This window comes from Prionailurus viverrinus, chromosome A3 (assembly GCF_022837055.1).
Source record: "Prionailurus viverrinus isolate Anna chromosome A3, UM_Priviv_1.0, whole genome shotgun sequence".
In the NCBI taxonomy this organism is placed as follows: domain Eukaryota; kingdom Metazoa; phylum Chordata; class Mammalia; order Carnivora; family Felidae; genus Prionailurus; species Prionailurus viverrinus.
This window is the reverse complement of record NC_062563.1, coordinates 28058513-28085267: the sequence shown is the minus strand read 5'-3', so window position 1 is coordinate 28085267 and position 26755 is coordinate 28058513. Positions and strand designations below refer to the sequence as shown.

The following is a 26755-nucleotide window of genomic DNA, read 5'->3' as shown; positions in this document are numbered from 1 at the left end:
CTTTGTCCAGCCCCGATTCGACCCAGCTCAGACTGAATGTCACCCCAAACCTCAGCCAGAGCCCCAAGCCTGACCTTGAACTGACATCGCTGAAGCCTCAAGGGGAGCCTCTAATAGCCACAAAGAGAAGCTGGGACTATATGAAGCCATGGGCCAACCTGTCTGTCCCCACCCCCGAGAGCCCTGGCCAGATGGCCCTCTTTCTGGGGGGCGGGGGGCTACAACACCAGTCAGGCGAGCCCTGGGTTGCATGTTTAAGGGCACAGTTAGAGCTTCACGGTTAGAGCATCTGGCCCCGAGGGCCATGCCCCTGCCTCACCACAGACAGGCAGAGCCCATGGTGGGAGGTGCAGGGACCGAGCCAGGCCACGTGCCCAAGCCCCACATTTCCTCCTGATCCCACAGGGGGGCATCTCCCAGGCCCTGCCCTAGGGGAACCAGAGCTTCCCTGAGCTTCCCTGGCCGCCCCTGGTGTCCATCTCTCCAACCAGGCTGAGCAGGAGCCCACGCCAGCCACATGCCAAGGGCTGGGAACGCAGGGACACATGACAGCCAGCCCTCAACGTGCTGAGTATTTACTGCGTGCCCGCCCTGCTCTGCACTCATCACACGCCGAAGTCATGGGACCGCAATAACCAGACCAGGGCGCCACTGTTAAGATTACCGTTATTAGCATTTTAGCAGATGACGAAGCTGAAGCTGACAGGTGACGCAGGCTGCCCGAGGTCATGCCGCCGGAGAATGGCAGAGCGGGGATTCGAACCTAGGCATTCTGTCCCCCAGAGCTCACGGTCGTAATCACCATGCAGGCCCGGACATGCCCAAGAGGATCTCACAGCCTGGCAGAGAAATAGAAACCCTCCCCAGCGGGCTGCGGATGCGCAAGTCACAGGGCTGGGGCTGCCCCGGGGCACAGAGCCGTGTGGGCTGGTGTGGTCAGGGAAGGCTTACCTGAAGGTGGCAGGGCGGTCAGCTGGCGAGGGAAATGCACGCAGCTCCCAAGGCAGGCCACACCGGGCTGGCATCTGGCTCTCACCCTCTTCCGTTCTGAGGCCCGGGGCAGGCTCCTCAGGTTCTTGGGCTCTGTTTCTTCATCTGTAAACTGGAACCAATAGGGTGTTGCGAGGACTGAGCAAGAATGAGTTAACCCACGTGAAGCACTTGGAACGATGCCCAGGGCCTAGTAGCCATTCAAAAAAAACGTTAGCCATCACCTTCATTCTCATCGTTATTTTGATCCCTCTCACTCTTGGCCGAGACTCGGGGTCCGTGAGATGAGGGAGGCCTGGCCCACAGTGGGTGCTCTGCTCCCGGGGAGGCAGCAGGCAGGGAGGGTAATCCAGGGGCAGGGATGGCCGAAGCACCCTAGGCTGGGGCGCCCCTCACCCCAGAACAACCGGAGAGGTGCCCCCGCCTAGGACCAAGCCTCCTGGGGGAGGTCGTTCTTTAACCAGCCCCATCCTCACTCTGGACCCCTCTCCCATCACCACCTCCCGGTGGCCTCCAGGCTTTCTCTGAGCGGATACAGCGGCTCAGCAGGGCGCCAGAGCAGCCTGGTCCTGCAAGGCACCAACTTCAGCACCCGTGATGCAGACAATGACAACTGCCTCTGCAAGTGTGCCCAGATGCTGTCTGGAGGTGGGTGCCAGTGGGCTCAAGCCCCGCTCACCCACAGGCTCACTTGGCTGGACACCCCCATTTCCTCCCCACCCCTGGGCGGGCCTGGCTGTGCCCTATCCACCCCTTCCCCCACCAAGTCCTCAAGGTTCCCTCAGGGTCTTGCCTCATCCTGACACAGGCACCACCAGTTTTCGCCTGAGACTGGGGGGTGGGGTCCCAACCCCAGGCCTGAGAACCCACTCCCCCCCCCAGGCCGAGCAGGACCAAGATGGGGAGACGTGGGCAGAGGGACAAGAGGGGCAGCTCCCCACCAATGCCCGGCTCAGGCAGTGCTCCTGGGCGTGGGGGACACAGGTCAGAAAGCAGGAGATGGGGTGAGTAGGAGAGACCTCCTGGGACACAGAGACAGAGATAAGAGAGACATCAGGACATAGAGACACAGAGCAGTGAACACAGAGAGTCCCACGGGAACAGAAGTCCAGAGGGAGAGATGGAAAGACGATGTGCAGACCACAGAAAGACAGACGGACACGCTGTGTGAGAGACAGACCCCGAAAGGCAGGGCAACAGAGACCAAAGGGAGAGAGACAGAGACACCAGAGCCCCGCAGAGAGACGGACACAAGCTCAGGGACCATCAAGGTGCCGTCCCCCAGAGGCCACGGGCTGAGCGGAAGGTCCGGGACTCTCCCTCCCACCCCGGTGCCCCTCCCGCCCTGTCCATCTCTTGCCAGCTGGCTCCCTGGAGGAGGCAGCGGCCCTGATCGGTCCCCGGGGTAGAGGGCTGCCCTCGGGCCCCTGGCTGGCCCCTACCTCCCCAAAGCGTCTTCCTCTCCCTCCACCAGGATGGTGGTTTGATGCCTGCGGCCTCTCAAATCTCAATGGTATCTACTACCCGGCTCGCCATCACGTGCGCAAGCTCAACGGCATCCGCTGGCACTACTTTCAAGGCCCCAGCTACTCGCTGCGGGCCACCCGCATGATGGTGCGTCCCGTGGGCGTCTAATGAGCAGCGACACCCGGACGCTGGACCCACAGGAAGAGCCGGGACTCGGTATTCCCTGAACGAGCTGGATCCAAACACGGGACACAGTGCCAGGGTATGGTCCTGGACACCCGGGCCCCCGCTGGGCCAGGCCTCCTTGCCCAGGAGTCCAGAGGATCTGCTGCCTCCCTGTTCCCCTCAAGTTGTGACACGGTGGGTGGCAGCGGGGGGGGGGGGGTGGGGGTGGGGATCTGACTCTATAGCATCCCTCTTTCCTCTTCCCTTCTGTCTCCGGCAGGGGTCCCCTGCCAGCTTGAGGGTCACCATACCCTGAATGAGCGGAGAGCAAACTTCACTTAGGTCCTCAAAGAAATATACGAGCACAGTCCACTTCTCCCAGGCCCCAGCATCTGAAGGCCAGACCTGGCCTCTCGGGGGCTTCAGAAGATCTAAGGGGCATTCCTTTACCGCCGGCATGTCCTCGTATCTGTTCCAGAGAGAATATCTCAGGCTCCCCTCAAAAAGTACCTGGGGTCAAGTGAGGGAGGGAAACACCCAGTTAAATCAACGTGAACAGGCACTCTTAGCTGCAGGACCTGTCAGGGCCTTTAATGTGGTCACATGCCTTTTGACTGCCTGTGAAGGAGTTAGAATGGGCAGCTTTCTCCAAATGTCCTTATTTGAAAACAGGCCCTGTTGATCCCAGAGCATCTCTCGGGGCTGTGGATGCCCTTGGGAAAAGCTGGTCAAACGTGACAGGATGGAGACCCCGAGCTCCACCGCTGCACCCCCGCCTGCACCCACTCTTTCTGGCTACAAGAGCCACGGCGATGGCCCCGAACAGCCCTTAAAAACAACCGGAAGCAGCTTTGGGTCAAAGAAGACACACTCCACCCCTGAAGAAGGGTCTAGAACGAAGTTTCCGGTCTGTGCTCTGGGCCGGGGTCCTGCCAGGCTCCGTCTGGTCCTTGAAAAGCCAGATTTCTGCCTGGAGGCTGCCCTCTCAGCACTCCCTGTCACCCTAGCTCACCTCAGCTCACGTTCAGGGGCTGTTGGGGACCGTCCACTCCGCCTCGAGCGGGACCCCAATCTTCAGGTCCAGATCCTTCCAGCCTCCAAGCTGAGACCCTAACCCCTCTCCTCCCACCTGGTCCAACAGTGCTGCCACCCGCAGCTAGGGGGTGGCGGGAGGTGGGGGTGGGGGGCAGAGCAAGCCTTCGCCTGGGTCCGGGAGACCAGGGGCTCCTCGTGAACTTCCTTCGGAGGACAGGGTCAGAGACGGGGTGGGGAAGGACGGCGGGCAGGGTGCTGCTCAGAAGCCTCACGTGGCCTTACACAGCATTTGCTCGCTAGGCCTTGGTTTAACATCCGCTGTGGGCAGGGCTCTGGAGTGGGAGGGACCTGCTCCAGCTCTTGGACTTGAGGCCAGTGGCTCAGCCTGTCGAGGCCTCGGTTATCTTGTCTGTGAAACGGAGATGAAGCTCCCTCCTGGCTGGGCTGTGGCAAGGGGGCGATGAAAGGATGTACGTCAACTTTGTAACAGAGCCTGGCACGAGCAGGTGCCTAATAAACGTTAGTTCCCAGAGAGGTAAACGGGGTGAGGAAATCCACCCCTAGGGCGGGCCCCGGCTCCTTCCGGGCCCAGGCAAGGTGAGCATGTGTTCCTGAATCCGTGGCATTTATTTGTGTACTGCTGAGCTTAGCGGCTAGGTGTGCTGGAGACGGGTTGGAGGCAAAGCTGTGAGCCCCACGGACAGACTCTGGGGTGGTGAAGGCCCACATCGCCGTCTACACTCGCTTTCTGAAAAAGGCCAGGCTGATTTAGGTTACCCTCAGATACCTGTTCTTAAATATTCAGGCTTCCTTCCTACCTTCCTCCCTCCTCCATGCCAGCTGTCTGTTCAGCCCTGCACCTGCCACGTTGACTTCACTCTCAGTCAGGTTTTCTCCTGACAGGTGGCTCCAGCAGCCCTGGGCTGGTGGCCTCCCAGCTGAGCATCCCTAAGACAGAGAGTTGCCCTGTCCCCGTGATTCCAGCAAGGGCATGATTTTCTCCAGCCAGGACTGGTCCTTTCGTGCCCATCTTTGTACTTATCACTGTGAGTCTGATTGACCAGACCTGGGGCACCCAATCAGGCCTGGAACCAGGGCTGGGGTCAGTGCCACCCAAGGCATGCGGACTAGCAGTTTCCAGGCACTGTTTCCGGAAGCAGCGATGCTGGACAGGCCAGAACCAGCGATCACTTTTCCACCACCCATCTCTGACTCCCATTTCCCTTCTCTCCATCTCTGCCCCCCTCCTGGCCCCCCCTCCCCCCAACGCCTGGTCCCAGGCTCCATCTCACCCCCGGGTTGGCCCAGGACACAGCTGTGTCCCGCCCGGGGTTGTCAGACCCTGGTTCGCTGTCCTGGCTGTGTCCCTGGAGCAGAGTCTCTGGCCCTCTCTGAGCCTCTGTTTCCCATTTGTACAATAAGGAAAGAGGACCTGCCGATCTCTAGAAGTCCCCTGACAGCGATGCTGACCCACAGTGTCCTGTCCTGCAGACGGGATCAATGGAAGGACACTGGGCTGCCCAAGGGCCCTATGGGGGCATGGCTGGTGTGGCCCTGGCCCTGGCTGGATCTCCTGGGGGCCACCATTCATAGGAACTGGCTTCGGGGATACCTGAATCTGCATTCATAGGGCCATTGAACTCAGATTCTGATCCTATGCAGAATCATATCCAGAATCACCTCTTCCTATATCAGATCGGCATTCTCCCCATCTTAGTCATGAGGAAATTAGAGCCCAGAGAGGGAAAGGATTTCATCCAAGGTGGCACAGCCAATCACCACCTCCAGTGCACCTTCCATCTATGAGCTGCCTCCCTCATCCAGGCCTCTCTGAGGCATCCTGACACCAACCACAAAACTGCTGGGGGAGTGTCCCCTCCACTTATGTCAAGCACCGAAGGAACTTTCTGGAAAGCTCCCCAAGACAAGAGCTTTTATCACTGGTACCTGATAGGTCCCGGTGGAGCCAGACAGGCAGATCGCATTGTTCCCAAGATCTCTGCATGTCCCCGGCGAAAGCAGTTTCCACGCTGAGGGAGAGAGTTGACTGGGCACCCCCAGAGACGACAGCCATGGCTGAGGTAAAAGGTGGCCCTTTGCAGGGAGGAAGGGAGCAGCTAGCATCAGGATGGTTTGTCTTGGTGGCTGGGGGGACTGACCCCATTTTCCAGATTCCCCACCCCCACCCCCCGCCCCGGTGTCTGTGTGAGTCTTCACCTCTTGCATTTAAAGATGCTTCGGAAAGCTAACGGCATTGCGTTGGCAACAACGGCGTGGGCATCTTTTGATGGAGCGGTGCTTTGGAGAATGGAGTCTGGTCCAGGCCACGTCCGGGATAAATGTGTCACTTCCCTGTGTTAGATTCACAAGGAGTTGCTCAGCTGAGGTTCTCGTGGGTCCTGAGGTCAGGGATGTCCAATGGCCTTTAGCATCGGACACATTCCTGCCTTACCCCGTGAGATCTCCTGGAGCCTCCCTTTCTCCCATCTGCACAGTGGGGAGAGTGGAGTCGGGTACACAGGGAAATCGTGCAGATTCCATGTGATGGTGGACATCCAGGCCTGGAACATTCGCTCACGTATTTATCCACTCATGTATAGATTCATTTATGCACACAGCGCGTATGGGTCAAGGCCAGGCTGCGTGATGGGGGTGGACCAAACAAGATGGTCATGTGCTCACAGAACTGAACAGCCTAGAGAGAGAGAGACGGGCCCAAACCCCAATTTTTTTTTTAGTTTGTAAAACTAAATTGACAATCGATGGCAAGTAAAGAAAATAAACAGGAGGCAGAAACAGATCGCAGAGGGTCCAGCTTCCGGCGCTCAGGGAAAGCCCTCTCTGAAGAGGTAGTGCCTAAAGTGGGGACTAACTAACACAGTGAGAAAGAGGCAGCCAGGGAACGGTAAGTTCACTAGGGGGAACAGTCATTGCAAAGGCCCTGAGGTGACCATGAGGAACTGCAAGGGAGCCAGGGTGGCTGAGCAAGGGGGAGCGGGGTGGGGCTGAGTCCCAACCCGGCACTTACATCAGAGATCACTCCTCCCCCCAGTGCCCACCAAGGACTGAACCCAGCCACCACTCTGCCTGAGTCTCTGTGGAGCTGGGGCAAATTCCTGCCTCTCTCTAGACCTCAGTTTCCCAGTCTGTGAAATACAGGAGAGGGATCACCTCTGTCTGAAGGTCACCCAGACCCACTTATTGTATAAATCTGAGTCAAGGGTCTGGTTGTGTCCACTGCCCTGCACGGGGTGCCAGTGGGGGGGTCAGAAGAAGGAAGAGAAAATAAGGGACTGGCCCTCAGGCTACACGGGAACTTGGGAGTGTCTCCCACACAGGGTCAACCAGGGGGAACTTGGGTGGGAGCACAGGGCGCTGACTGCCTGCCCCCTCCATGCTGGTTTTGCATGCACCATCTCTGAATCTTGGTGGGTTCTAGTATTACCCCATTTTACAGATGTGGAAACAGAGACCCACGGAAGTAAAATGCCTTGCCTATGGTCACACGGTGACTTAGGGTACAAGCCAGGCTGATGCAGCAGAAAGACCCCAAAATTCAGTGAGTTACATAGTTTTCCTCCCTGTGAGTCTGGAGCCGATCGGTCCATGGCCGGGGGGTCAGCTCTGCCAACCTCAACCACAGCTTCCCTCTCTGGCCAGGGGAGCTTCACCCAAAGGTGCAGGAAGGGAAACCATCTGTGCAGCACCGCTTCCCCTCCAGAACCTCCCCCTCTCACCCCAGACTTCTCTTTTGCTCAGAATATCCCAGCGGTCTCCCTATAGGGCTCCATCTCCCGGTTTGCTTCCTCCTGGCCTGCAGTCATGCCATTTCCCCTGCCTGAAAGCTTCGGTAGCTCCCCAGTGCCCTGTGCTCACGGCTGGTCACCACCTAGCTCAGTCCTTCTCCAGCTCCGCCTCTGCTCTGTTCTTAGGAGTTCGGAGGCTTTGGGCCTGATGAATTCCTTCTGAGCAAAGGGTCTCAGGTGGCCATCAGTCTTCCTGGAGGAATTGCCCATGTCCAGTGGACTTTTATGTCCCTGTGGCCTGGAACTCAGGGCCCAGCTTGTGGTGGCTACTCTCTGTAAGTCACATAGCGTGTTGGTTCAGCCCTCTGGTTCTGCAGAGAGCCGGGCCCTTCTGCTCCTTACAAGGATAATGTAAGAGCCTCCAAAGTCCCTGTGAGGGCCCAGTACATTGCAAGGCACCTAGGACAGAGCCTGTCCATGGTAAGTTGTCTGTGACGTTGTCTCCGATTATTTCCCTATACCAGGCCCCTTAGATTATCCAAAGAAGCCCCTTAATGACCTTATGGGTCATTAAGTACCAATAGGTACCATTATCATCTCTCCCTTTTCCAAACCGGGGAACGGAGACCCGGGAAGTAAAGTCACTTGGCCAAAGTCACACGGTAAGATTTTACAGAGGTGGCTTTGGACCCAGATCACCTGCCCCACAACATGCTTCACCTGGATCTTATGGTCCCTGTGACCAAGGTTAAAGGAAAATTCATAAATACATAAGCAGTTGCCAAGCTGAAGCCAGCCGGTGCTTGAATCCGACACAGGACAATAAAGGCCCGCCGTCCCTGCTCGACCCCCTCCAGGGCCGGGATAGGACCTTCCTTCCTGCTTCTGACTTCCCAACTCCATGTCCTGGCTTCCGAACACTTGGCCACCGGCTCACCGCCCCCAAACCTTTTCTGAGTAGGACTTCACTTTCTTCCTTGTCAACCTCCCTGGCCTCCCCACTGTGGCCTGGGCAGGGGAGGGACAGGGACAGGCCACTTTAATCTGAGCAGCCTGGAAGCCTCCTGGCGGGCTGAGGCCTCTTCCCTCCACCTTCACCTGCCCCTTGGTGTCTGGGAGAGGTGTCAGGACCACATCCGCTCGGGTCTGCCTGTGTCCACAAATCAGAAGACTTGTCCTCTCTGGACCTCACTCTCCTCAACCATAAAATGGGAATGAGCCTCCCGGCCCTGCTTGCTTCACAAAGTTGCCGTAAGACTCAAGTGAGATGGTCCCTTCCCTCAACAAGTATTTAGTAACTACTATGTGCCAGGCACTGGGAACACGGCCATGAACAAGACAGAACGACACTTGCTCTAAGGTGCTTATAGTCGGGGTGGGTGGAAAGAGACAGAAATTCAATAAAAATTAACCAAACAACCTAAAGTACAATGAATGTGGGTTGCAACGACACCAACTAGTTGGGGAAGGCATCCTTATAGGACGAGGAGGAGTTAGGTGAAGAAGAAAAAGAAGGTTCCAGGCAGAGGGAACAGCACATGCAAAGGCCCTGGGGCTGGCCCAGGGGAAAGGTCCAGAGCATTCAGGAAGGGGAAGAAGCCAGAGGTCTGGTAGGGACTGAGGTAGGCGGGCCCTTGAGGGCCAGACAGAGACAACGGGTGACGACACAGAAGATAATGGTCTAAACAGCAGGAAGCCAGTGCCGTGGAGTAACCCAGAGCTCATAGGCTTCCCCATCCTCCAATGTGAGTGTTAACCTTAAGCGAGCTGTTTCCCCTCTCAGAACCTGGGTCTTCCCTCCCAAGGAGATTGGGATCGCGATACCTATCTTGCAAGGCGTTTGAAGTTCAGAGAAAATCTATGTCCCGTACGTGAAAGATCTGTCCCTACACAAAAGACTACTCCACAAAGGACGTCCACTATAATTCGCAATGCAGCCTATGGCATTTACACGTTTTCCCATTATTTCTTGAACATTTGTCATCGCTGCAGCTTGACAGCAGACAAGTGGGGGTGGACCCCAAAGGTTGGGGTTAACTGACAGAAGCCAAGCCATGCATTTGGTCTTTTCTTACTGTTTGAGAAAGGCCCCCAGGGCTACACAGGAACCTAGTCTGAGAACAACAGCCCAACAGAAAGGCCCAGGAGCATCTAACGAACCTGACATCCGTGCAACAGGTTCTGTTGACTAGCACAGAGGTCAAGCAGGAGAGAACATGTTAGCCCCCAACTGGAAAGGACAGGAGAAGAATGGGTGAAGAGGGGTGAATTCATACGTGGAAGGGAGGATTCCCTGCGAAGGGGCACCAGGGCAGCTTTCAGGGGACTAGGACTGTTTTCTTGACCCACGTGAGGGTTAGTTTGTGACAATGCGTCAGGCTGTACCTTGCTGGGTGCATTTTTCTCTCTGTGTGCTTCTCTACGTACACAGGTGTGTCAGGGAGGGGAGATTTCACATGTACAAATGCGCTGCAAATCCAGAGCTATGTGGGGGGGAAATAAGAGTTTAGAGAGGAATTTGGCGGAAGCTAACAGAATTACATACGCAGTCGCCCTTGGACACAGGAATCTTTCCTTTCTGCGAATCTGTCCTGAATATACGTAATACATGTACAAAGTTATTCACTGAAGCTTCATTTGTACGAACAAAAAGATGGGAAAAACCCAAATGAATAAAGCTGTGGCACAGTTATTTCTGCATATCGAACTACCCCCAATCTCAGTGACAGAAAAACGACAGCCATGGACTTCATTTTGCTCATGGATTTAGGAGGTCAGGAATTCCGACAGGGCATTGCAGGAGGGCGTGTCTCAGTGCCAGGATGGCTGAGCTTCAGCTGGAAGCCCCAGATGGAAGGGTTAAGAGGCAGGATGGTGGGGGTGGGGGGGGCGATTCTGGGAGAGGTGGGAATGGAATCATCTGGAGGCTCTATTTCTGTCACGTGGGCTGGGATGACTCCAAGGTCGGGCTTGGGTAGGACGGCTGGCTGGACCATCCACCCGGGCCCTTTCCATATGGCTTGGGCTTCCTCACAATATGGCGGCTGGATTCTGCGAGGAAGCATCCTGACGGCAAGCATTCCAAACAGGACCAGGAACACAATTTGCAGGGTGCAGTGCAAAATGAAAACGTGGAGGCCCTCGCTCAAAAATTAGGAAAATGTACTTCTTCCTTTCTCCTACGGTCTCTCTCTCAACATGCCGTGGTGTGTTTATTCACTACTCAATGTTGTTCTAAAACATTTTTTTAATTTAAATTACCAGCATGAAATTTACCCTTCACCTTTATGTTGTACGATGACAGTTTTGAATGCAAATGTGACAGCATCGAACTCCTGTGTGGAATCACTGAAATGACAGCATTGGTATTTCAGAGCTCATATGTGTGTGTGTATTTCATTCTCCCTGGGACAGTGGAAAAGCTGCACCAAACCAATGAATCACTTGCATGTCACTTCTTACGTGCATACCTCCTACTAACACTCTCTACCTGCTGCTCATCATGAGTAAGGAAACACTGAAAGGAAAGGGAAGTATCGCGTTCCCTGTCTTCTTTCCTTCTAGGTCACCGTTCTTAGTGCAAGGGGTTGGCTAATACAGGGCAGTAACATGGGTAAGAAAGGATATGATCCGGTTCTGGGTCATCTGAGTTTTCCTGGAACACCAGTGCCCTTTTTTTTTTGTTACCACGGCACTTCTGATTGGAACAGAAAGCATGGTCTTTCGGGCTGTACCCCTATTTGCTCAGTCACGGCCATCACATGCTTACCTTGTACCCACTTGGAGTCCCACTGAATGTCCACGTAATGTGAGTTCACTGGAATTCTATGCTCACAGGGCACTGTGAACACTATATGTGAACGGTGGACACTCTTATTCCGTGTGTCTCTTCTGCTCACATGCAGACACTGTCCCGTTGGACTTCACTTCCAACACACAAGTTCAAAGATAAAACTAAGAATTTCAAAATGTGACAGCAGAGCATTAAAACAATTAAAATTTTTTAATTTCAATTTAAAAACAGGGGCGCCTGGGTGGCTCAGTCAGTTAAGCATCCGCCACTTGATTTTGGCTCCGGTCATGATCTCACGGTTCATGGGTTCGACTGCCGTGTCGGGCTCTGCGCTAATAGGGAGGAGCCTTCTTGGGATTCTCTCTCTGCCCCTCCCCCATTCCCTCTCTCTTTCTCAAAATAAATAAATAAACAACCAAAGAAGAAGAGAAAATTAAAGACAATTTTAACTGTTTTAATGCTCTGCTGAGCCCTTCTGAGCACGGGACCCTACGTAGGAGGTAAGCATGTTACGGAAGCCGCGTAGCAGGCATCGCAAACACAGATACAAATAGAGTGGCAAAAGGAACCTGTGTTCATATACCCTCTCCACAGACACTTGCTCCATTGTCCCATCAGACCTTACCTACAAAACACAAGTTCAGGGGTGCCTGGGTGGCTCAGTCGGTTGAGCGTCTGACTTCGGCTCAGGTCACGATCTCGCAGTCCATGAGTTCAAGCCCCGCGTCCGGCTCTGGGCTGATGGCTCGGAGCCTGGAGCCTGCTTCCGATTCTGTGTCTCCCTCTCTCTCTGCCCCTCCCCCGTTCATGCTCTGTCTCTGTCTCAAAAATAAATAAACGTTAAAAAAAATTTAGAATGGTGTGATGTAAGGATCCAAATTTACTGTAAAAAAAAAAAAAACACAAGTTCAAAGATACATTCCTTAAGAATTTCAAGACTACAAGGGCACCTGGGTGACTCAGTGGGTTAAGGTCTGACTCTTGGTTTCGGCTCAGGTCATGATCTCCTGGATCGTGGGATTGGGCTTGTGCTGACAGTGCAGAGCCTGCTTGGGATTCTCTCTCTCCCTCTGTCTCTGCCCCTCCCCCACTTGCACGCACACACGCGCACGCTCTCTCTCAAAATAAATAAAGAAGCTTAAAAAAAAAATGTCAAGGCCACAGCAGAGCACAAAAACAAGTGAGCACAGAGCCCTATGCCGCTAAATAAGTCACAAGTCCATGAAGCCTCTCCTGGTTCCAAGCCTAGCAGGCAGAAGCTGCATGGCCTTTTATGACCTAGATGGTAAATCACATTATAAAAGCATCACTTCTGTCTATTCTACTGTTCAAAGCGCTCACAGAGCCCCAGCCCAGATTTGGGGAGTAGTGGGTCATAGGCCCCACCTCTCAATGGGAAGAGTGTCAAAATATACACATATCGCTTTTTTTTTTTTTAATTTTTTTTTAACGTTTATTTATTTTTGGGACAGAGAGAGACAGAGCATGAACGGGGGAGGGGCAGAGAGAGAGGGAGACACAGAATCGGAAACAGGCTCCAGGCTCTGAGCCATCAGCCCAGAGCCCGACGCGGGGCTCAAACTCACGGACCGCGAGATCGTGACCTGAGCTGAAGTCGGACGCTTAACCGACTGCGCCACCCAGGCGCCCCTACACATATCGCTTTTTAAACACACACATACACACACACACACACACCACTTTGGGTGGTAATGGGCCATATAAAGGTCCCACTTCCCAGACTTCTTTGATATTAAAGTAGGGCATATGACCAGGCTCTGGGCAATAACACTTAAGAAGAGATGTCAAGTCAGGAAAATAGGAAAGCTGCCCCACCAGAAAGTGGACCCCGTTGCCCTCCCCCTTTTCTTTTACCTGAGATGGAGGCGTGATGACTGGAGCACCAGCAGCTTGGACCATGAGGAGAGCTCATAGATTGAAGCCACAAACGGCTGGAGGCAGAATGATGGAAGGAGCCCAGATTTCTTTCAACGGCGGAACAGCTGCACCAGTCCTGGACCACCTTACACAAGTGAGAAACGGATTTTTATCTTCTTTAAGCCACTGCTGTTTGGGACTTAAAATTTTAACCGATACACCTTTTCCCCAGGGAATATGGGAAAACGTGAGATCGCAAGAAAGGTGCCCGGCATTCTATGCTGCGTGGCGCTCACGCCACGTGATTCGTCTACAAGAAAGGGCTGTTAGATCAAGAATCTGTTTGTAATGACCATTCGGGCCCTGCCTCATGGCCGATGGAATCTTCTCAGAACTCAAAGTCAGGCTGTTCTCACGCTCAAAATCCTTCCGTGGCCGCCCACGGCCGCTGGACTCCAGAGCAGAGAAGTCCTGGGGGTGGGGGTAGGGAGCGTCCTGTGCCTGGCTACCTTTCCAACCTCATCTCCCACGTTACTTAGTCCTGTTGCCATTTTGCTTTCCAAGGAGAGCCTGCCTGTGTGCAAGGACAAGAGAAAAGCAGGGCCTAAGGATGATGTCTGGAGTCTTGAACCAGGTCCCGCCCAAAGCCGGCGTCAACTGCGGACTCTTCAGCTCCTCGAACCAACAGAGGGTCTGGTTTTGCTCAAACAGCTCTCAGCTGGGTTTCCGTCACCTGCAGCTTAAGGAAGCCCAAATCGCACAAGAGCACGGCTGTGAAGGGTTCAGAAGTGAGCAGAGGATGCCAGCAGTGCCTGCTGGGGTCCCTCCCAGGCTTTGCGACCAAGCCATGCTGCGGTGACCCGTCCTGGACAGCTGTCCTCATCTTTTTGGAAAGTCACAGACCGGGGCGCCTGGGTGGCTCAGTTGGTTAAGCATCTGACGTTGGCTTTTGTCATGATCTCGAGGTTTGTGAGTTCGAGCCCCGCATCGGGCTCTGGGCTGACAGTGTGGAGCCTGCTTGGGATTCTGTCTCCCTCTCTCTCTGCCCCTCCCCCGCTCTCGCTCTCTCTCTCTCTCTCTCTCTCTCAAAATAAAGAAACTTTAAAAAGAAAGAAAGAAAGAAAGAAAGAAACATATAAATTTGGTCTTCATCCCCATTTCTGGCACACAGCTCCTAAATGGTTGGAACTTCCAGGGAGAGGGGACAGCGTATCTTTTGCTATATTTGGTCTTTTGTCATTGGTTCCTGAAAATGCTTCCCAGCCACGAAGGTGAAAGGAATTTCTTTTTTTTTTTTTTTTAATTTTTTTTTTTTTCAAAGCTTATTTTATTTTTGGGACAGAGAGAGAGAGACAGAGCATGAACGGGGGAGGGGCAGGGAGAGAGGGAGACACAGAATCGGAAACAGGCTCCAGGCTCTGAGCCATCAGCCCAGAGCCCGACGCGGGGCCCGAACTCCCGGACCGCGAGATTGTGACCTGGCTGAAGTCGGACGCTTAACCGACTGCGCCATCCAGGCGCCCCGAAAGGAATTTCTTTTTACTCACAAGAGTGTGTGTTAACGAGGTGACTTTTGGAAAGCCCCTGAGGCTGAGGGCTGGTTGCCAGGGGAACGAACCTGCTCTGGTTTTCAGCCCCACTCCTCCGCCAGCCCCGGGCAAGGGGGGGGGGGGGGGGGGGGATGAGCTGGAGATTGAATCCCGGGCCGGTGGCCAATGATTTCATCAATCGTGCTTATGTAATGCAGCCACCATAGAACCCCCAAAGGACAGGGTTCGGAGAGCTCTAGGCGGTGAGTAGAACATTCCAGGGAACGTGGAAGCTGGGCGCCCTTCCCACACACCCTACCCCACGCATCTCTTCACGTTCCTGAGTTGTATCCCTTTATGACAAATAGGTAATCTAGTAAGTGAACCGTTTTCCCTGAGCTCTGCGAGCTGCTCCGGCAAATTAGTCAAACCCGGGGAGGGAGTCTCAGGAATCTCTACTTTACAGCTGGTCGTCAGAAGCACAGGGAACAACCCGAACTTGAAACTGGCCTCTGAAGTGAAGGGAGTCCATCCTGAGTGTCAGAATGGAGGGCAGCTGTGGGACACCCAGCTGGTGTCGCTGAACTCCTCGTTGCCTGGAAAACTGGCAGGTCTGGGGTCAGGAGGGAAGTGGTGTTGCAGTGGGGTGTTGAGAGCCCCACACGTGAGCGTGGCTTTCCTTTGCCCACAGCATCCCCAGCCCGGCAGCCCGGGCCCGGGACTGGGGTCTCTGGTATTCCCAGTCCCAAGGCCCCAGGGGAAGGGCTCACTGTGGGACCTGCTTCGGGCCTGAGCTCTGGGGCTGTGCTTACCCTCCTACCCACCTTCACCTGCTGCCTGCTGCCTGGCCCCTCAGCCCTCCCCCAGCCCAGCCCTTCAGCCCCCAGGGCCCAAAGGGGAGGAGGATGCAGTTAATCAAAGTGATCCCAGACTTCACACAGAAGGCCCAGAGCGGACAAATATTTGTGGTTCCTTTTCTTTTTCTTTTTTTTTTTTTTTAAATTTTTTTTTTTTCAACGTTTATTTATTTTTGGGACAGAGAGAGACAGAGCATGAATGGGGCAGGGGCAGAGAGAGAGGGAGACACAGAATCGGAAACAGGCTCCAGGCTCTGAGCCATCAGCCCAGAGCCTGACGCGGGGCTCGAACTCACGGACCGCGAGATCGTGACCTGGCTGAAGTCGGACGCTTAACCGACTGCGCCACCCAGGCGCCCCTTGTGGTTCCTTTTCTACGCATAATAAGCATTACATACACACCCACAGAGAAACAGAGATCCATATACCCATGCGTCTGACTCCTGCCTCCGGATAGTCATTTGCATAATACAGGCATGTTATTTGCATATTATTTGTATATTATTTGCATAATACAGACAACCAGCCCACAGCAGCCCATAGGCTGTGAGAACAGCTGGCAGATTTAATAATGCACAACCACTCGACATCCGTGGGACCCCGGGCAATCTACACACCTTCTCTGTGCCTCCTGTCCCCTCTGTCAACAAGCTGGTAATCAGACCTGCCTGTGAGGTCACAGGAGGAGTAACTCAAGGCACAGGGCTCTTCACGCGTGCGGTGCCATGGATCCATTTAGCATCTAGTGAGATCATGGAGCCCTTCTCAGAATGCTGTTTTCGACTACTTGAAATCAAATACATTGAATTATGAAGGGAACACATTATATTAATGAAAATCATGGTCCTCGAAATAGTTTGAAAGAACACCGTTGTGATATAGTACTATACGCGCTCTAGCCGTCTCAAGATCTCCTAAATACTGTAACTTCGAGGTAATGATGAGTGATAACGATATTTTGAGATATCCGTAACTACTGTGGTAGGGTAAGAAAGTAGCTATGATTTCTAATGGTGGCCAAGTTTCAGGCACTGCCGACGCTCCTGTGGCTTGTGTCCCACGTTCAAAGTTGAAGGAGGTGCTGAATTTAATTACAGGTGAATAAAGATGAATCTCATTCATGGACCCCAGTATGACCCCAGGTTAAGAATCCTTGAATTAAGGGGCACCTGGGTGGCTCAGTAGGTTGAGCGTTGGACTTCAGCTCAGGTCGTGACCTTGCAGTTTGTGAGTTCAAGCCCCGCGTTGGGCTCTGTGCTGACAGCTCAGAACCTGGAGCCTGCTTTGGATTCTGTGTCTCCCTCTCTCTCTCTGCTCCTCCCCCACTCGCACTCTGTCTCTGTCTCTCTCTCTCTCAAAAATAAATAAAACATTTAAACATTTAAAAAAAAAAGAATCCTTGAGTTAAGACATATAAGATGCTTAGAACAGCATCTGATACATAGCAAGTGATGGATAACTATTATTATTACTACATCTCATTAGTAATATAATCCATTTATGTATAATTAATACCATAACTATCTGAGATTAAGATACTGTTAACAGAATATGGGAAAGGAAAGGCTTCTGGGAGAAGAAAAGTACCTACAGATGCCTGCCCGATTTGAGCAGGAATGAGCTCGTTGTTCCAACTTGAGTCATCTCTGGAGATCTTCAGGGAGAAGGAATCCTACCCGCGTTGATTTCCACCGAAAGAGAGGGAGCAGCCCTGACATCCGGGAGCTGGCTTGGATGTGATCAGATGAACCTGATACTCATAGATAACAGCTGATGTCTTGTGGAACAGAAACAAGAACCAGAAACAAGAACAAACAAACAAACAAGAAGAAACAGACAAAAAAAAAAAAAAAAAGACAAAACAGGAAGAATCAAGACAAAAAGCAAGACCGCTCTGTAATCACGTCTGAACAAAGACAAAACTCGAACATTCCCAAGCCGCCAAAATGACCGCACGTCCCCCTACCCTGACGGACACAGTGACTGCAGCCTCTGGAGAACTCACAGCGATAGCCTCGCCCCGGTCTGCCTTCTGCACAGGGAAGGTTTATCAAGAGCCCAACTGTGGGAATACTCCCATTCCCTGAAGCGTGCACCCTAGAGAAAACCTCCTTCCTTACACTCTCCTCAAGATCTCCTAGCACAAGCCTAGATCCTATAATAAGCCTCTTGCAACAAACACCCTCTCACCGAGATGCCACAGAGTTCCCCAGCCGGTCGTGCGTTCTCTCTCTCTCGCTGCAATGAGTAATCAGCTCAACTTGCCTGACTCCAGGCGGGCCCCTGGTGGTCTTAGGCTGGAGGGCATGGACAGAAAATGACTCGTTTGTATACACTCATAAAATGGGCTCTCAGCTCCTTAAGCTTATAGTTCTCGAACAACTAAAAATGGAAACAACACTACAAATTAAACACTAACATGCTACAAAACTAATAATAACAATTGTCATTATTGGGACACCTGGGTGGCTCAGTCAGTTAAGCGTCCGACTTCGGCTCAGGTCACGAGCTCATGGTTCATGGGTTCGAGCCCCGCATCAGGCTCTGCTGACGAGTGTGGAGCCTCCTTGGGATTCTCTCTCTTTCCCTCTTTCTCTGCCCCTCCCCCACTTGTGCTTTCTCTCTCAAAAATAAGCTTTAATAATAATAATTATTATTATCATCATCATTAATCCACCCAGGCAGTTATATGTACTGACCCTGCCTCCCTCATTCCATGTTCACCACCTCCCGTGAAATAAATTCCAAGTCTGTTTAGGATTAGGTTTGACTTCATGTAACTTACAAAAGAAAGTGGCTCGTGCAAATCCTCCACGATGTGCTGGCTTAGACTAACCGGGGATCTGCTCATGACTCCGTGGGTTCGCAGTCCGGACTGGGCTCCGCGAGAACGGCTTGTGTCTGAGTTCGTCTTTCGTCTGCAATCAGCTACGGCGGGAGGCCTCACTGCCACGGCCGCTGGCTGGCCGTAGGCAAGGGGAGTGGAGATACCTGGGCTGCGCACCCTCTCCGCCGGCTGGCCGGGCTGCTCTCACAGCGGTCTCAGAGTCCCTGGCACAGCAAGCCCCATGCACAAGGCCTTGTCAAGCTTTGGTCTCTTCCCATGGACCAAAGCGAGTCACAGGGCTCAGCCCAGATTCCAGGGATGGAGAAGGGCACTCAGGTCCCTATGAGGGAAGAGCTGCAGAATCACACTGCAAAGGGGTGAATGTGCAGGAATGGGAACCTTGTGAGATCATTGCTGCAAAATACCCACCTCAGTTTGGCTTTTTTTCTCAAGTCAGAAAGTCTGGGGACTCAACTGAAAAAAACCCAATGGCCAACGTTGGAACAATTTGAACGAGAACGTAAAGTTGTATTGGGTTACAACCCAAAGAATAAAATAAATATCCCTGGGTCCATATTGGAATATGGATATATTCAAGTATGATATTTATCAAATCAAATATATCAAATGATTGAGTAAATAAGTTGATAGATGATTGATAGGTAGATAGAAGAAATAAGTCTCTCGCATAGAAGAATTCCAAGTAATTTATGTGACATACTCCACCCTCAGGGAAGGGAAAACAACTCCCCACGCCTTAAATGTGGGCTGCACATAGTGGCCTTATTCCAAAGAGTGCAGCATGGAAAGAAATAAAAAGAGTCACTTTACAGTAGGGACTCTGACAGCGATCAAAGTTCATATCCATACTGATAAGTCGTGTTGGCAGTACATGCCCTTGTGAGAATGTGAGACCAGCCACTTTGTCTCTGTGGTCTTCCTCCCCAAACACAACACCCCAGTCTAATCATAAGAAAATCTTCATGGGGCGCCTGGGTGGCGCAGTCGGTTAAGCGTCCGACTTCAGCTCAGGTCACCATCTCGCGGTCCGTGAGTTCGAGCCCCGCGTCGGGCTCTGGGCTGATGGCTCGGAGCCTGGAGCCTGTTTCCGATTCTGTGTCTCCCTCTCTCTCTGCCCCTCCCCCGTTCACGCTCTGTCTCTCTCTGTCCCAAAAATAAATAAAGCGTTGAAAAAAAAATTTTTTTTAAAAAAAGAAAATCTTCAGATAATCCGAAAATCTTCAGATAATCTGGTACAACATACCTGACCAGTACTCCTCAAAACGGTCAAGGTCATCAAAAAAAAAAAAAAAAAAGTCCGAGAAACAGTCAAGGTCATCAAAAAAAAAAAAAAAAAAAAGTCCGAGAAACGGTCACAGCCAAGAGAAGCCTAAGAAAACACAACCACTCCTAAATGTAATGTGGTATCTTGGATGGGATCCTAAAATGGAAACGGGACATTTAGGGAAAACGGGGGAAATCTGAATGAAGTATGGATTTTTTTTTTTTAGTTAATAATAACGTAATAGTATCGTGCCAAGTGTAGTATGCCAATATATCAATAATAGGGGAAACTGGGTATGAGATATATAGACACTCTGTACTATCTTTGCAATGATTCTGTAAATCAAAAACTACTGTAATAAAATTAAAATTTTATTGGGGGGGTAAGAAGTCTAAAGATCAATCCATGCCAGGCCTGGTGCAATTTTTATGGTATTATCAACATCTCATGTTCCCTCTAGTTTCGTGTTGCTTCATTCTCACCGTGTGGCTTCCTCCTCAAGGTCAATTCTTGATCCAAAATGGCTGCGGGGGCTCCAGCCGTGATGCCTGAGTCCCATGTAGGAAGAAGGAGAAGAAAGGGCAAATTGGCTCTCATCCCAGCTGCATCAATGTCTTCCACAGATATTTCCCAGAAATCTCACCTATCAACCTCTACGCATCGGCCACCAGTAGCCGCAAGAGAGCCTGAGAAGGTAGTCTTCTGGCTGGGTACATTGCCAACAGAAGAAAATCAGGGTTTGGTCAACAGAGAAAGAAGAGAGAAGGGAATTCCACAGGCAACTGGCAGCCTTTCGGGTGCTACTAAACCTCAGAGAGGTTGTGTGACTTGCCCAGGGTCTGAGGACCGGGCAAGGAGGAAGACGGATTTGACCTCAGAGGCCGAAACTCGAACCTGAACTGCCACCAGCAGTGTGAATGTGGGACACTCAAGCGTGCTGCCATTTCTGTGGGTTTGTCTCGCGCTTCTGCCCAGCTCCATGTGCTAGTAACGACATTCCTCACCTACCGCTTGGCTCTCTTTCACCTCCAGCGAAACTTCCTCCCCACCCTCTACCTCTGCACTACCTGACCTTCGTTCAGCAGGGATTCGTCTTTCCATATCGAAGCCACCTCTGCCCATTCACTTCTCATCACTCAGGGCTGGTGACGGTGGTAGAGCCCAGGGGTCAAGATCGCAGGCTCTGGAGTCAGCCTGGGTTCAAATCTTGGCTGCACCCCCTTGCTTGTTGCAAGTTACTTAACGCCTCTGTGCCTCAACTTCCTGACCTGTGAAATGGGGATATAACAGTACCTATCTTTTGGATGGTTGTGAGGGTTAAATGTATACTACGTGAAAAGCGCAAAGCACAGTGCCTGGCCCCCAGATAGTTCTCAATGTTACTCCTTGGTGCCCGTGTGATCCCAAGCCCAAATACAATCTCAGGTAGGGCTCACCTGTGGTCATGTAGATGATTCATGATATGCTTGAGTAACTTTTTTTTAGGGTTATCACCAAAATGAAATCGAACACTTTAAAAATCCTTATGGAGAGCTCATGAACCACCATCCCCGTATGTCCCCATGTGTCAGCTTGGAAAATACTGACTTAGAGCAAAAGGCACAGGCATTTCAAATCTGGCTCAGACTCGTTCTGCCATGAACTTATAATGCGACCTCGGACAAGCACCTGTCACTCTCCGGAATCCGTGTGCTCAGCCCCCGAACGGGACACTGAGGCTATTGCAGAGCCCGATATGGCAGCCCAGAACAGCTAATGGTTGTGAAAGGAGTTTGTGACCTGTGACTTGCTGGCGGGCCTGAGGTTCGTCCAGGGGAGACAGGTTCTGCCACTAATTACCGACAAGCTTCCTACTCTAGAAACTGCTCCCCCTCAGGGCTGGGATTTGGGGGACTCAGGAGCTCTCCAGGGTCTGTCCTAAACCTGCTGTGTGGCTTTAAGTAAAGCCCTTCCTCTCTCGGGTCCTCAGTTTCCCCCATCTGCTCATTGAGGTCCCCCCTGCTTCCATGAACCACACAGGGAAGCTAAGTGATTTACCTAAGTGAAGAGACTCTGATTCCAGTGCTCTTGCTGCAAAGAAGCACCCCAAAGCTGCCTGCACGGACCAGAGGGGTCACTGCTCCACCCCACAGTCTGCCCTCAACACCCGACAATGCTCTGTCCCCCCTGGCCCCCAGTCACCACCTTGGCCCAGAGGAGCTGGGTGATAAACACCAGAAAGCGACTAACCAAGAAGCCTGGCAGTGGACTTATGGGAAGGGATCCCCGGGATGGGGGAAGAACAAACCCCCAGAATTCCTCAGGGACCTGTTAGGGGGCGCAGAGGCGGAGCCTGTGGCTGTCCTCTCTGGGGTACCGGCCAGCGACGACCCATCTCCAACCACCCTCTGTCTGTATGCCCTCCATTCAAGTTTCAAATTTCCAGGAGAGACTCTGGCCTGGCCAGCCCGCAGTCAGGTGGCTGTTACTGCCAGCGAGTCGGTGACGCACAGAGGACAGCAGGCATAATCCAGACATGACCCATGGGGACATGTAGTGATGTCCACCCCCGTGTGTGCCTATGAGACACAGGCCCACCTCTAGGCACCTGCACAAAGCTTGAGAAAAACAGGAGGTGGTTCCCAGAACTGGAAACAGAAACAAATGCATTGTCTTGCGTCCCAAAACCTGTCTGTGGGTTCAGCGTTTACAAGCACGGTGATACCTGGGGCCTGGTTTTAGATGGGAACGGGGCCAGAGAGTTGCAAAGAACTAGTTTTGTGTCACCAGGAATGCATGCAGGCCTGGCCCCACGCACACATGTGCGTCTGCAAGGAAACTAAACTTCCCTCACCGGGGAGGCTCTGCCCCGTTGCCCCTTCCAGCAGGCGTGTTAACGATGTTAATGGTGATGACGATAAAACCAGCTGACCGTCTTTGGAGGCACTCGACTAGGTATCTGACCTGTATCTCATGCAATGGCAAGAATGACTAATAGCTCCATTTCGCAGGTGAGAAAACTGGGGCCCAGAGGACTTAAGTGACTTATTCACGGTCACACAGCTCAGGAGAAGCAGAGCAAGAATTTGAACCCTAAAATGGACAACGGTTAGAGTTACAAACATCCCCGGAACACATCTGGGGCACAAGGTCATTTAGCAGATGGGGAAAACCAAGGCCCATAAGAAGGCGGAGCTGGGGCACACGGACTGGTGCGTTCACGGTGCTCCCACCAAGGGTCAGGTACCTTAGCTCACTGACCATCTGGAGGAGAGCATTCCTGCTCCCAGTTCCCAGATTGGACACCGCAGCTCAGCCAGAGCCCTACAGCTGGTGAGCAGCAGGGCTGGGATCCTTACCACAGCCCCTCCGACCTAAGCCTGTGCTTTGTCCTTCTCTGGGGTCCCGGATTTGGGCCCGGCTCCTGTGCCCTTGGGGCAAGGGCTCTACCTCCTGACCCCCTGGCTTGGCCCAGCAGGGAGCCTGCCTCAGCTTGCTGCTCAGGGCTGAGGGTATTCAGTGGGTGGCCAGAAGCCGGCTCGCTGGGGGGCCGGTGCCCTGGCGGGGGTGGTGTTGGCAGAGGGGCTAATATTGCAGCCTCCCGGGAGAAGAGACTGGGCCTGACGGGGCCTCTGAGGCCGGGGCAGTTTCTGCCTGACGGTTTCTCCCTGCAAGAGCCAGCGTTCAAGTCCTATCTGCTCTCTCGGCCTCAGCTTCCCCATCCGTACACGGGGAGGTTGGACTCAATGGCTGCAAAGGACCCTCTAAGCTCTGACACCGTAGGATCCTAGGATGCTTGCATTAGTCATCTACTGCTGAGTAAACATTATCACAAACTTAGTGACTGAAAACCACAAGCTTATGGTTTCTGTAGATCGGAAGTCCGGGCACGGCAGGGTCTCTCTCTGCTCAGGGTCTCTCCAGGCTGAAATCCAGCTGTGAGCTGGGCTATGTGCCTTTGTGAAAGCTCAGAGTCATTCAGGTGGCCCTCGTCATTCAGGTCCTTGTGGTCGCCGGTCTGAGGTGCACATTTTCTTGCTGGCTGTTGGCTGGGGGTGGGGCGGGGGCGGGGCGGGGCGAGGGGGGTCACTCTCAGCTCTTAGAGGCTGCCTCGGATTCTATCATGTGGCTGGCCTCCCGCATCCAATACTTGCCCCGTTGTCTCCACCTTTGGAGCACATCCAGGACCTGATACTCCTCACCTTCTGCCACCTCTAGCCCCAGACCTGGACTGTCGCAGTAGCCTCCTCCCTGGCCTCCCTGCTTCCTCCCCGGCTGCCCTGGAGCCCATTCTCCCCTTGGCAGCCCGGGGCAGAGGAGGATGTCAAAATACAAGTCTGATCCTGTGCCACCTCTGCTCAGAAACGCCTCAGGGGTTCTCAGAGTAAAAGCCAGAGTCCTCACCATGACCTACAGGCCCTACACCATCCAGCCCTGTTATACGCTGACCCCAGCTCCTAGCCCTCTCCCCCTCACTCACTCCACTCCCACCACCTTGGCCTCCATGCTGTTCCTCCAACACACGGGTACACCCCCTGCCCGGTTCCTCTGCCTCCAACTGTCTCACCACAGACATCCGTGAGGCTCCCCTTGCCTCCCTCCAGTCTCTGCTGAAATGTTGCCCTGACCACACTATTTCAAAGCACGATCCCTGCTTTTAATCAAATCAAATATACACTTACCACTAGGCCCAGCAACCCTGCTCCTGGGCATTTACCCAAGAGAAATGACAAGATAAGTGCACACATAGAGCTGTACAGGGCTGTTCAGCAGCTTTGCTTGTAATGGCCAAAAAGCAGAAACGATGCAGATGTCCGTCAATTGGCTGGATGAATAAACGAAATATGGGACATCTATACCACGGACTACTCAGCAATAAAAAGTAGACGACATGCAATAACACGGCTGAATCGCAAATGTATGGTTACGCTGAGCGAAAGAAGCCAGATTCGATGTGTAGGAACTGCGGAAAAGACAAACCGAATCCTTCCTAGTCAAGGAAAAACTGACCAGCAGCTTCCTAGATGGGGAGCGGGGTGCGAGTCAGGACTGACTGCAGAGGGGCAGGAGGGAACTTTCGGGGATGACAGAAATCTTCTACAACTTCTCTGTAATGGTAGACATACAGACATATCCAACTGTCGAAATTCACCAAACCATATAACTAAAATGGGTCAACGCTGTTGTATGTCAGTTATACCTCAGTACAAAAGGGCAAAAACCTAGAGTCGCCCCCACCCCCGCCGCCACCTTCCTTCCCAGCTTCATTTTTCCGAGAACATTTCCACCCTGGCATGCGTTGCCTATCTCTCCCTTAGAATGTGAAGTCCACAAGAGTGGGAACTTGGGGTTTCTTTCTCTGCTGTCTTCAGTAACTTGAAGATTATTTGGCATATCATAAGTGCTTAATAAATACTGGATGGATGGATGGATGGATGGATGGATGGATGGACAGATGGACGGGTAGACGGGTGGATGGGTGGATGGATGGGTGGATGGATGGATGGGTGGGTGGATGGACGGATGGACGGGTGGACGGGTGGACGGGTGGATGGGTGGACGGGTGGACGGGTGAACGGATGGATGGATGGGTGGATGGATGGATGGGTGGGTGGATGGACGGATGGACGGGTGGACAGGTGGGTGGATGGACGGATGGACGGGTGGACGGGTAGACGGATGGACGGGTGGATGGATGGGCGGATGGACGGATGGACGGATGGATGGATGGATGAGGTTAGTCCCTGAAGGCCTAGAGCCAGTAGATGAGGATGGCTGTTGGAAGTGCCCACACACCCACCTGGAGGTTGCCAGACAAACACCAGACCAGCAAGGCCTATGAGATGGTGGTTAGTGTCATCATCCCATCCGGGGCTGCATCATCACTCAGGCATGTGGACAACGCCATCCCGGGGCTGTGTCATACCCACCACCAACCCTGGCAGGCGGCCCAGACCGGAACCTGATACCCATTGGCTGGGGTTTCCCGTGGGTGCTGTGCGTGTGGAAACCAAAATATTACCGTAGAGGGTGGAGCCACAAAACTAAGCTGGGCAAAGCCCGGAATGCAGCCTGTGGTTGCTCTAGGGGGGTGGGTAGCGACTGGACCTGCAGGTCTGATGTCTGTCTGTCTGTTTCAGGTTTCTTGTTTCTGCTTTATTTCACTGTGTTTTCAATTTCGTTTCTTTCTTTTTCTTTTCTTTCTTTCTTTCTTTCTTTCTTTTTTTTTTTTTTTTTTGCATAGGTAATACATTCACATGGTTCAAAATTCAAAAGGTACAGGGGTGCCTGGGTGGCTCAGTCGGTTGAGCATCCGGCTTCCGCTCGGGTCATGATCTCATGGTTTGTGAGTTCGAGCCCCGCGTCGGGCTCTGTGCCGACGGCTCGGAGCCTGGAGCCTGTTTAGGATTCTGTGTCTCCCTTTCTCTCTGCTCCTATCCCGCTTGTACTCTGTCTCTCTCTCTCTCTCTCTCTCTCTCTCTCTCTCTCTCTCAAAAATAAATAAACATTAAAAAAAAAAAGAAAAAGGTACAAAAAGTAAGATGTGAGTCTCTCACCCCTGGCTCCAGCCAATGTGCAGGGGGCTCATGGTGTAACTCTCCAGGGAGATTTTAGGCCAGTACAAGAGTGCAGGGACATATATTCCGATTTCCAAAAATAGCAGCACACTGTGTGGGCCATTCCACACCTTGCTGTTCACCAACCCCGGCACCTTGCCAATTCCACATCAAGGGCACGCCAGGCATCTTTTCTATGACTGCGTGGGATCCACTGTGTGGCCGGGGCCCAAGCTGGTTTACCCACTTCTCACTGATGGCTGTTTTCAGTAGTGTGCTAGCATAAACAATGGTGAAATAAATGACATTACATACCCTTTGTATGGGGGCATTTTAAAATAATTTTTAACGTTTATTTATTTTTGAGACAGAGAGAGACAGAGCATGAACGGGGGAGGGGCAGAGAGAGAGGGAGACACAGAATCCGAAGCAGGCTCCGGGCTCCGAGCTGTCAGCACAGAGCCCGACGCGGGGCTCGAACTCACGGACCGCGAGATCGTGACCCGAGCCAAAGCCGGACACTCAACCGACTGAGCCACCCTAGGCGCCCCACAACTAATTACGTTTTTAAAACCTGGTCAATGCATAACATTAGACCTGATAATGTGCAGGATCAAGGATTTATCCTAATGGCAGACAGTGAGGTG

At 52.8% G+C, this 26755-nt stretch overlaps 1 protein-coding gene across 1 annotated transcript in view; it reads left to right on the top strand.

Moving 5' to 3' along the window:
* ANGPT4 (angiopoietin 4) overlaps positions 1–10783 on the top strand; it is a 47408-nt gene extending 36625 nt beyond the window's left edge. The window contains exons 8-10 of the mRNA XM_047852841.1: positions 1508–1638; positions 2465–2817; positions 3295–10783. Coding sequence (XP_047708797.1) covers positions 1508–1638; positions 2465–2625 — 292 coding nt within the window. The 3' untranslated portion in view covers positions 2626–2817; positions 3295–10783. The remainder of the gene's footprint in view (positions 1–1507; positions 1639–2464; positions 2818–3294) is intronic.
* The last annotated feature ends 15972 nt before the right edge of the window (positions 10784–26755 follow it).